Consider the following 11,800-nt stretch of genomic DNA (forward strand, 5'->3'; position numbering starts at 1 on the left):
CCGCGGCTCCCGGCTGGCTCTGCGCGGCACGCGCCCGCCCCGTCGCGAGAATTTCCTAGCGGGAATAGCGCGCGCGCGCGCGGGCAGGGCAGGGCAGGGCAAAGCAAAGCGGGGCGGGGCAGGGCAAGGCAAGGCTGGATTGGACGTACTGGGAGGCAGCCGGCGCGCCGTGTTTCCTGGGCGGGCATCGGTGTCTGTGCGGGTTCGATGGTGCTGTGCGACGTGTGCGGGCAGGCGCTGCCCCTGTGCCGCCGCCAGCCCCGCTGCCCGCTCCGCCGGCACTTGGAGACGGCCCACCCGGAGCCGGGGCCTCCGGGCTCCTCCTGCCCCGGGGCACCGCACGAGTGCCCGTTCTGCGGGGAGGCGGCGGGGCGGGAGCTGGAGGAGCACGTCTGGGAGCGGCACGGGCACCTGCTGGGCGCGCCGGGCACGGGTGAGCGAGGGGCGTTCTCCCCCTGCGGTCGGGGAGCGGAGAACCGACCCGGGATGAGCGCATCGCGCTGGGATGCTCCCGGAGTGCCTCCTCCTCTGTGCTTCCATCCCGGAGAGCTCCGAGGCCGCTTCTGGGTGCAAACACGGGGCAGCGACTGAGGGCGATGGGGAAGAGTCACTTAGAAAGGGGAAGCGAGTGACCGAAAGCGCAACTGAATAGTTATTTTACTTTAGGCATGGTCAGAATTTTATTTTGGCTAACTGTCCAAAGTTGCTGGTAGCTGTTTCAGAAGCTTACTGATGGCATCTTTGCTAGAGGATAATTCCCTTAGAAGACGGCATTCATGATGAAACAAACTATATATACTGGCAAGATAAAAATGATGATGTAGTGGATTGACCCTGGCTGGAGGGCAGGTAGTCAGTCACTACAGCCGCACTCTCACTCCCCTCTGCAACAGGATGGAGGAGAGAAAAAAAAACAGCAAAGGATTCATGAGTTAAGAGCTGAGAGGGGTCACTTACTAGTCACCATCACACGCAAAACAGACTCCAAGTGGGGATATTAATTGAATTTATTACTAACAGAGTCAGAACAAAAGAGTGAGAAGTAAAATAATCTTAAAAACACCTTCCCGCCACCCTTCCTTGCGTCCATGTTCTCCCTCCTCCCTCACAGCAGTGCAGGGGGATGGGGGTTATGGTCAGTTGTTTCTGTCGCTGCTCAGATGAGTCCTTCCTCTGCTCCCATGGGGTCTCTCCCACAGGAGACACTCCTTGATGGACTTCTCCGGCATGAGTCCATCCCAGAGGCAACAGTTCTTCACAAACTGCTGTCCCATGTGTTACTTGGGAAAAACCTGCTCCAGCATGGGCTTCTCTGTCCTCTCAGGTTCCTGGTAGGACCCTGCTTCATCTTGGGCCTCCCACAGGGCCACAGCCTCCTTTGGATATCCTCCTGCTCCAGCATGGGCTCCTCCATGGGCTGCAGGTGGGTCTCTGCACCCCGATGGTTCTTCATGAGCTGCAGGGGCACAGCTGCCCCACCATGGTCTGCACCACGGGCTGCAGGGCCTCGGCTCTGGAGCCTGGAGCACCTCCTGCCCCTCCTTCTGCACTGACCTTGGTGTCTGCCTTGTTGTTCACATGTTCTCACTCTGCCCTTCCCTGTCTGGAATTTTTACTGTGCAATACTTTTCTGTTCTTAAATATGCTGTCACGGAGGCATTACTATCGCTCTTGATTGGCTTGGCCTTGGCCGGTGGCAGGAAGTCTGTCCTGGAGCTGGTTGGCATTGGCTCTATCAAACAGGGGAAGCTTCTAGCAGCTTCTACAGAAACCACCCCTGTAGCCCCGCCCGCTAGCAAAACCTAGCCACAGAAACCCACTACAGATTATCAGAATGCAGAATTTGGCAGTATAATCGACCACACTGCATAATCTGTGATTAAAATGTTATTTTTAACCAAAAAAACAGGTCTTAACATTGAAGAACATCTTTCTTCTATGGGTGCAAATAATGTGCAGCTTAAATAAATAACTAAATTACCTGCATGGCAATTTATGCTTTAAAAATGGTTTTTATGGGTGTTTTGGTTTTTTTGTGTGCATAGTATATTTAAGAAAACCCTGTGTTTGCAGTGTTATGTAAAATGCTCCTGGTGAATTTAGCTTATTATACCACCAAGTTTCCCTCCAGCCCATCATGAATATTTAGCCTGGACAAATGCTTTCCAGAAACAGCTACCATAGAATAATAAATCTTGTGTTTTGTGAGCCTAGGAAGGTGCAAGTAAAATCTAGAGACTCAAAAGGAGAGCAGTAAAGGTGGAGTCAGGCACTTCAATGTGGATCTCAGTGACAGGACAACCAGCAGTGGGCACAAATCAAAATACAAAGAATGCCATTTAAATGCAAGAACACCTTTTTTTTTTTTTTTTTTTTTACTGTGAGAGTGGTCAAACACTGGAATATGTTGCTTGGGGAGCGTATGGAGTGTCCGTCCTTGAAATTCAAAAACTGACTGGAAAAGGCCCCATGTAACTTGACATGTTTAAATTTGACCCTGCTATGAGGAACTAAGAAATACATTTGAACTTTATTTATCCTATGTGGTACTCTCAATAATACTACTAACACTGCAGAAAGAATATTTATTTAAGGAGATGCAGGAAGACCAACAAAGTAAGAATTACAATACGTTTTATTTTATTCTTTCAGCCCATCAACCACCGTGTTATGAATATTAAGTTTTTGTAAGCAAGTGTTCTGTTAGCAGAACAGATCTTTTTATTAGGGGTTTGATATTTAAGACTAAGCATTTCTTAATACAAATATAATCATAGCAAATTTTGATCTGTAAGTTAAATGGGGCAAAATTTAATGGAAAGCAGGAAAAATGTCTTAAAATTGATGTGTATTTAGATACAAATTCTTAAGTGGTTAAGAGAGTAACAGCTGTTTAGAATTTACTGCCTTTCACTGGAGAATTTCAACAGTAACACTTAGACTGTATATCATTTAGGGGGGTAATTTTCATGAAAACCCTCTGTAATTGCATTAATCAAGAAACTTACATTTTTTTTCAGACACTGGAAATGGTGAACAGCTGTATGAATGTCCTATGTGCAGTCTTACCTGTATGAACATTCAGATTCTTGAAGAACATGTGAATTTGCACTTAGAGGAACGTAGCTTTTCAGAAGGTACGTGAAAGGATACAGGCAGGATAATACTTGAAAGCGTTTACAAGTATTTGCATGTTGGCGAATAGAATCTCACACAAAATTTAATATAAATATTTCTGTATTTTAAAAGAGAATGGAACACATATATTATGAGTTCTTTTCTTCTCCTCAATTCTTTTCTGCAAATGCTTGTGCTGATTCATTAGTCATATCAGAATGGCTTTCATTTGTTAGCATGGCTAACAAAATCCTAGAAATTCCTTATCCTAGATTTGGTTTTGTCACGTCCTTATGAGACTGCTAGCAATGGTCCTAGAAGCTAATAAGTGTGTAGTATTCAAGAGACTGGGACTTCTTGCTAACAATGAAATGAAACATAATAAACAAAAACTGTCTTCTTAGTGGTAGAGGTACATGCATTATTTGCTAAGTAATTGCTCCAATAACTGCATAAATTTTGTCCAGGTCAAGAGTCTGAGTCTTGGCAGACTGAATGCAGTCTGAATTCCCTTTCAGTATTTGTTGCTAATAGCTCAAAATAATTTAGGATGCATTTCCTAAAATTAATGCCCAGTTGTGTTTACATATGTCTGCTTAGAAAGGAATCTTTAAAAATTAAATAAGTGATCCATCGAAGCATTATTAACCTTCTGATCAAATCACCTCTCTTTGGAATGTTATTCTGGGGTAGGTGGACACATAAGAGATTTAGAACTGGCTCAGCAGCTCCAGTCTGAAGAAGATAAATGGCAGAGATCAGAAGAAGAAAAGCGAGAGAGGGAGGAATTTAAAAAGCTGCAGGTACACTATTATTTCTAAATGGTAAACTTATGGACAGTTGTGCCATTGGAAACTGAGTATCTTGGAATTTTAAATGTCCCGAGGTGGCCCAACCAGGTCAGACCTGTGCAGGTCACCAGTCTGTGTTGAGGTGATGGTGCAGGAGTGGGTTGGAAGCAAATGGATGCTTTTGGAAACCCTGATCCTGGCACAGGTGCTGGACTTGCCTGCCTTTAGCTGTTTGGCTTTACTGCTTTGAGTGGTGCTGGCTTAGGATGGGGCTGGGTGCTCCCTGTGCGTGCCGTACTGCTCTCACCAGCACACCTGCTGCCTGTGCTCCACCCAGCCCTAGTGCTCTGCCTTGCAGTGCAGCATGCAGTCAGAGTGCCAAGGGCCCTGAGCATCCTGGCTCTCCTCTTCCAGAATACCATCACCTGCTCTCTGTCGTGCTTCCCTCTGCCTTCCACCTCACAGCCCTGGTAACTCATTTTCCACTCTTACCACCTCCTCGCCAGACTGCCTCTGTGCCAGTGGCTCTGCCAAGAGGGAGCAGAGGGATGTGCCTGCTTTTCCAGGTGCGGCTTTCATAGACCCACACTCATATTCAGGAATGAAACTTAGCCTTCAGCTCTAAAATAATTGTAATTCTGAAGTTTTAGTGTCTGTTTTTCAAAGTTAGTGATAGTTATTTTGAAAAGCTACGTGCACAACAGGTAAATTTTAAAATTGTGATGTAAGTCATGCACTTTCCATCCCTAACAGAGACAGTATGGCTTGGATAATTCTGGTGGCTACAAGCAGCAATTTCTAAAGAATATGGAAAGAGAAGTTGATAGAGGAAGGATGCAGCCCTTTGAATATCACAAAAGAAAAGCTGACATGATGGAAAGTTTGGCTTTTGGTATAGATGACGGGAAAACAAAGACCTCAGGTAAAAATGCTGAAATTATACGACTAAGACTTTACTCTCTAGACTTAGGTTGTAGTGACCAAACCAGTCTGTAACAAAACATGTAATTGGTGGTTCAGTATTAGTTGCATCCTAGTTCTAATCCTTATTTTCTAGATCAATCTATACCCTTGTAGTCCTAAACTAATAAGGAAATTAAAACTTGGTGTGTTTCTAATCTGTAATCTAAACTGTAGGCTTTTTTTACTCCTTTTTTTCTTCCCCCCCCTGGAACTTTGGGACCACATTGTCTGGTTAAGACCACAAATAGAGTATGTATCAAAAGATGTAACTGTCATTACAAGTTGGTTTCCTGTATGCTTGTTTACTACTTAGTACTAATTGGTTCCTAATCTAGTGTAGGATTTCAGATTTACAGTAGTTTTTTAATCTTGTGTTTCAGTTATATGTAATATCATGTAAGCTTGTTGCAGGTAAGCACAGTGTCCTGGTTACACATCTGATTACAAAGTCCAAGAGAGGACTAGGAGGAATAGACATCTACTTGATACATCTTCTTTTAAATGTGTTATAGTTGTTAAAAAAATACAGTGCAGATAGATTTCTGTGTCCCTTTCAAAAGAGTCTCTTGTCTTTCCCTTCCAAGACCACACTTCAAAGGTCTTTTAGCTTATTGCTAATGGCAGTAGCTCACAATAGCTCACAAAATATCCATTTGGTTCTTGACAGGTGAAATAAAATTTCTTCTATTAAGTATATTGCATGGAAATAACACGTTTAAAGTTTTCATTCTTGATAACGATTTGGATTTCAGAGAGGTATTCAGAAAATAATTTATGATGACTATGGAATAATTGTCTTCACAATAGCATGGCAATAAGGGGCCTTTGAGAATTTACATATACAGATTGAAGAGAGCATTCCCAAGTATGTTCCTTCATGTAACAAAGGAGGATTTGGAATATCTTGCGAGTACATTATTTTAAAATATGTACAGTAATTCTCAAGTTCTGTCCCATTCCTTTTTTTTTTTTTCCTTTTTGTTTCTCCTGGCAAAATAAGTTGTAGGGAATAAAAAGTGTTGCCATGTTTTTAAGAGGATGTTATACTGGGGGTGGCAGAGACATAGGAATGCTTTATTGGTGACATACTTTTTCTATATCATTGTAATGTGACTATTGCAGTTTATAATGTAGTCCAAGCTGTTTAATTTAAAATACTCATTGTGTAGCAACAGTGAAAAAATAGATGTCATTATGAAAGCTTCATAGTACATAAATTCATCAAAGTAAAGATCATTGAAATTAGGTAGGTGCAATGTCCACTGGTTTTGTGATTTGGGTTCTAAATTTAATGTAGAATCATTTAGAAGTTTTAAAATAAATTGTATTAATCTGTATAATTTCCAAACTGGGTAGAGAATCTTCTTGCAAATTCTGTAGTTCATTTTGCAGATAAACTTTATATTTTGTCTTCTTTTAGGAGTCATTGAAGCATTGTGCAAATACTATCAGAATGAGAACAAAGATGTGAGGCGTGTATGGCTTTCAGCAGGAGTAGATCACTTCCACTCATCCTTGGGCGACAGAGGCTGGGGTTGTGGTTACAGGAACTTCCAAATGCTCCTCTCCTCACTGTTGCAGAACAGCTTGTATAGAGACTGCTTGAGAGGTATTAAGCAAAATGCTGTTTGTTTCACATACCTGGGATGACAACCTGCTGATTGATGTTTTGCCTTTCATTTACACAGCAAGTATGTACAAGGTAAATGATACCTATTAAATGGTTGTTATACCCCAGGGACTTAACTGTGGAAAGAGTCAGAAAGGCGAATACTTGCAAGACGTGATGTGGTTGAAGTTTTACCTTCAGTTTTTTTGGTGCATCTTTGTAACATTAACTGCCTCTTATAAAAGAAGCTGAATATTTTTAATTAATAGACTATTTCTATAACTGTAACTACAATTCAAAAGCTTTTCTGTTCCAGATACTACACTAATTCCTAGTATACCAAAGATTCAGTCCATGATTGAAGATGCCTGGAGAGAAGGTTTTGATCCTCATGGGGCATCTCACTTCAACAACAGATTACATGGTTCCAAAGCATGGATAGGAGCATGTGAAATTTATTCACTGTTAACCAGTCTCAGGATGAAGTAAATACTGTTTTTTGTTATTATTTTTAACTGCCAATTTAAGTGCTAGACCTTTAAAAGTTAGAATTCTTGTGTGTAATGACAAAGCTACCTTAGTGACTTTAAATTTAACCAGTCTGTGAACAGATCTGATTTAGTGCAGCATGAATCTGTATAATTACTTATGGAGGTACATAAACCCAGTAACCGTTTAGATCATTGAGACTTGGTGCAAAATATACATATATATATATACACACATATATATTCCACATATACAGGAATTCAAACACTGATTAAAAGCTTAATTTCTTTAAAAGTCTCTTCTCAAGAAGAATCTGAATTTCAGCTATTTTCTATATCTTTTAATTGGATTCTCTAGTGTGTGTGTATTACATACAAGAAATCTAACATTAATTTTTACAAGCTTCACAACTTCTTGTTAGACAGAACAGAATAGAGCATTTCTTTGTTATGTAAGAAGTCTTCCAGTTTGGCACAGTATATATTGCATTGCTTTGTCCCTTATCCTGTATTACAAAAAAAGGTGGTAAGGACCACCTGATGCCTTGAATTGCTGTATTTATAAAACATTCTTGGTGAAGGAGGAAGGGAGAAGAGGTGAATTTTAATTTTTTTTTTAGCAAACAACCTCCTTGAAATTTTATTGTTGTTTTCATTCTCTGTGTTTTGTAGATGCCAAATCATTGACTTTCACAAACCAACTGGTCCTATGGGTACACACCCTCGTTTATTTGAGTGGATTTTGCATTACTATTCTACAGATAATGAAGGTGGTGCAAAGGTAGTATGTACTTCCAAACCACCCATCTACTTGCAACATCAAGGTCAGTATCACTATATGCTGGTTTCTTACTGTTCTCTATCTCTCTTGATATGTTCTGTAATTCAGAGCAGCATTTCAAAATCCTTCCTCATTGAACTGAAGGCATGGCTTTATTTTGTATTTAGTAAGAGCAAATTTATTTTGAATAATTTATTGAATGGAAGAACTGAATGTGATTGGGATTTCAACTTTCTGAGTTGTGCTCTTTACTTGTAACTATCTTACTAAATTTCAAGTAATGCATTCCTTGATCTGAAAATCACTAGTATGCTACAAGGAAGTATATGGGATTTATATGTTTTTAAAATACTGAAACTCTATTTTGATATTAGGTCATAGTCGTACTGTTGTTGGAATAGAAGAGAAGAAAAACAAAAGCTTGTGTTTGCTACTATTTGACCCAGGATGTTCTTCCCAAGAAATGCAGAAACTGCTGAAACAAAACAGTGATGGAACTAATCTCAAACTACTTCGGAAGTTTATGGGTAGCCTAAAAGAAAAGCAATACCAAATAGTGGCTGTAGATGGGGTGCTGTCTTTGGAAGAGAAAGCTGTATGTATTTCAGAAAATAGTTTTAGTCTAAGAACATTTAAGACAATCTGCATCTCTTCTTTAATACTCAAATGCACATTCATACATGGTTGCATGGGGGATTTTTTTCATCTCTTCACTATCCCTGTTCTTCTTCTGTGCTACTTTCTGTTTATATAATCCCAGGATATCAAAACCAAAAACATTTTGCATATATATGAATGCCACTTTGCTGCAACTGACAACTTCTAAATCTTATATGAAGCTTTCAGCTGTTTATTAGGCTTTTTCTTAACTTTTCATTTTCTTACAATGTTTTCTCCTAAATACCTAATTGTGACCATGGAAGTTACTTACAAAGATTCGTAGTGCAAAATACGTTCAGAGGTTTTTATTGCAATTTTGTAAAGCTGTGTGGTGTCTATCAGCCTTTGTTAGCTGAAGAACAAGGTGCACAGAGACTGAGCCTAACCATCCAATGTCTTCTCAGCTTGGACACTACAACTAGTGCATTCAGCTTTCTAGAAGTATTTAGAACTTCATATATCTAAAACACAGATCTGAGAAACTTAAATGTTTGAGTTGTTGCAATTTTTCTAAACCCTTCCCATGTGTTTGGCTTTGGGCATTTTAGCTTTTTTAAGACCTTAGAAGGTTTCAGCTGATTGCCATATGTAGTTTTGTGTTAAGACTTTCTCTTTCCTACACTAACAAATTGATTCTGAGGACACCTATTCCAATTCTGTGGTGCCTTACATTCAAACTTCAGGACAGACTTTCATTTAAGCTGTTAAATAACTGGTGACTGAATTACTTGCTCAACTGTATTTAACATATGTATGTTGAAATGGGGTATTGTCTTAAGTGTTATCTGGCCCTGAACATGTCAGAAATATTAGTGAAATGTGTCCGTCCTCTCCTCCTACTGACAAAAGCTTTAAAATTCAAGACAGTAAAAAGAAGTGTCATTTGGGATTGGGAAGGGGTGGGTTTGTTGTCTTTAGTTTGGTACTTTTTTTTCCTTATTTTCAAAGATTTTATTTGTATTTAAAAATATCAGTTGTTTAAAATGTTATCTTGAAAGCTCCCATTTAATTAAAATGAAATATAAGCCTTTATACTCATTAAGCTTACTACAGTACTAATTTGGAAAAAGCTCTCTAAAGTGGCGATTTTGTTAATTAAATTATTCTCTTTCCCTCTCTCCTCACCTATTTTTAGGCTCGCTGCCGTGCTTCTCAGGTCTTAACATCAGAGAAGATTCCTTAAAGGATACCTTTATTACCTGTTTGTGGAATTTGTTGGATGCAAAACATTAAACTTGTGGACTGTGACTCTAACTCAACAATTTCTAGACTTGAACTATGTCTCTGTAAATGCTTGGGGGTTCTGGAAAAGCACAACACTGGAGTAAACCTGTAGTTTTGGTGTTCAGTCAAAACTGCCATCCTGATGTAACTAACTCTGAAGTGCTGCAGTCTTTGTCTTACTAGAAAATGTGTTATTTTCTTAGTTGCTTAAATGAGCAACACCTACTGTCTTGTATCAAACTATGCACTGTTGTTAATAAGCAGTGGATAAAGATACTATGGAACTACTTTGCTGGAGTTCCTGGTCATGGTTTATGTCTGTAAATGTAATTATTTGCCCTCTGTGACTGGTCCTCTGTTTCTTCACAGTACAGTCTGTTCCACAGGGGATTAGTTTACTACTGAACTTCTTTTCAGTTAGGTGGTTTCTCTAGAGGTATCATCTGTAAGCATGAACACAGAGGTGGATCAATGTTGGCATTGGCTGTGAGGTCTAAGAAAGTACTGTCCAGATAGAGTACGTGTGCTTTAGATGCTGCGCAAGACAATCCTTTGAGGTATAGGAAGATATTTCTTTTGTAGCGTGGATAAATAAAATAAATATGTTTTTAAAAGTGTTTCTTTAACATCTTCCTTTTTTTAATTTCTATGTTTGTGTATGTTTTAAAATGTATAACCCCTAGGTCTCAAAGGCATCTCAAAAGGATATTTGAACTGGCTTTTGACTAGCAACTCTGCTGTGCAGGGTTAATGCGGTTTAAGAAACTGTGGAGCCATCTGCTGAAACAAGTATTGTGGTGTTTGAGGCACCTTACTGTATTTAAGACATGCTGCTCTGGTTGAAAGTAAGAGCCATGCCTCTCGGGGAGGGCAGCTGGAGGCTGGGAGGGATGGTTGAGTGTGTTGCAGATAGCATTGTATGCCTTTGCTTAAGCAACTGAATCGTGCCATAGCATCCAGTTGTAACTGGACCTTTCATTTAGACTCTTTTCTATGTTAGCCCCTAGTTAAGAGGTATAAGAGCCTTTCCATGAACCTGTTTCTCTCATGTGCTTTCATGTACTCTGGCAGTTTTTGGAAGTAGTGGAACACTTGAGCATGTAAAGATATTACAACCCATGAATCACTGATTTTTCTGAAATATGCATGAAAGTAAAAAAAAATTATGAAAATGCATTCATTTCAGTAGGTATGTAAGGAGGTATTCATTCCAGTGGCCTGTAAGCTGTAAAAGGTTTCAGTACTTAGGAGAGGACACGGGCTGACACTAGGGACATCAGCTCCCTATTAGCCCTGGTCTGTGTGGCACACGTCATGTCATGTGAAGTTTTGCAGCTACACAGTCATTTTAACCTCTTGTAGATATGCTTCAGCTCTGTCCATTGAAACACTCACAAACTAGAGCTGTAGTTTCTCCCCATATATGCACCTGCTAGGTTTCTGATACATCTCTAGCGTTTTTCCCACTCCCATAGCCTTCCATCCATTTAAGCACAGCCCCAGCCAGGAGCACAAAGGACATGATCTGAAGAGGGAACATTTTCTTCCAACCTTTTTTTCAGACACCAACTGCACTTCCCTGGTGAGGAAGACAAGTTTTGAGCCCTGACTCCTGCTTCCTGCTGTGATGTCTACATGCTCAAACTATGGTGACTTCCTTTGATTGCTAATAAATCAATGCCCTAACAACCAGCCATAGCAGGATACAGCTTCTATTTAATAAAAACCCAAACTACTCCAAATAATCACTTTGATTTGACAAAGAGCATCTAACCTCGGCCTTTCCATGAATTGTTTAGAAATGTAAAATAACCTTGCAGTTCACAAACTGCTTGCTTATTTCGTGAGTCTCAAGGGACCAGCTCCTCCTTCTCACTTTCAGTCCACGCATTTTAGCCTTCTAAAGGTACTTTTTTCCTGCTTTTACCAGTACTCAATTGCTTGATGCAAGGCACAGTTAGCTGTTTCCACTGGGTAAAGGTGACCTCATGTAATTAGTCTACAAGAAGTTCCTCCTGGAAATTTGTATCCCTGATAATGAAGAAAATAAGTTACAAACCAACCCACCCCATCCCCTCCAAAAAACCCCACAAAATAACAACAAAACACCAAAAAAGCAGAAATAAACAAACAAACCCAAAACCAACCAAACAAAAAACCCAAAACT

General features: G+C 40.1%; 1 protein-coding gene across 2 annotated transcripts; it reads left to right on the plus strand.

The window, feature by feature from the left end:
* Positions 1 to 187: 187 nt before the first annotated feature.
* ZUP1 (zinc finger containing ubiquitin peptidase 1) lies at positions 188 to 10,242 on the plus strand. 2 transcript variants are annotated; one of them, XM_050316887.1, is made up of 9 exons: positions 188 to 433; positions 3,021 to 3,137; positions 3,811 to 3,920; positions 4,662 to 4,830; positions 6,292 to 6,480; positions 6,797 to 6,965; positions 7,641 to 7,792; positions 8,124 to 8,344; positions 9,545 to 10,242. In XM_050316887.1, the coding sequence occupies exons 1-9, from the start codon at positions 208 to 210 to the stop codon at positions 9,590 to 9,592; spliced, it is 1,401 nt and encodes a 466-aa protein (XP_050172844.1). In that variant the 5' UTR covers positions 188 to 207; the 3' UTR covers positions 9,593 to 10,242. The 2 variants fall into 2 exon arrangements, with proteins under 2 accessions (XP_050172844.1, XP_050172845.1); XM_050316888.1 differs by lacking the exon at positions 8,124 to 8,344.
* Positions 10,243 to 11,800: the final 1,558 nt, after the last annotated feature.

Source organism: Myiozetetes cayanensis, unplaced genomic scaffold (assembly GCF_022539395.1).
Source record: "Myiozetetes cayanensis isolate MyiCay16 unplaced genomic scaffold, myiCay2020 scf2-11, whole genome shotgun sequence".
Lineage (NCBI taxonomy): Eukaryota > Metazoa > Chordata > Aves > Passeriformes > Tyrannidae > Myiozetetes > Myiozetetes cayanensis.

Coding starts and splice junctions, on each gene's coding strand:
- ZUP1 (XM_050316887.1), top strand. CDS start 208: ATGGTGCTGTGCGACGTGTGCGGGCAGGCGCTGCCCCTGTGCCGCCGC. Junction 3,138..3,810: donor GGAACGTAGCTTTTCAGAAG/GTACGTGAAAGG, acceptor ATTCTGGGGTAG/GTGGACACATAAGAGATTTA. Junction 7,793..8,123: donor CATCTACTTGCAACATCAAG/GTCAGTATCACT, acceptor TTTTGATATTAG/GTCATAGTCGTACTGTTGTT.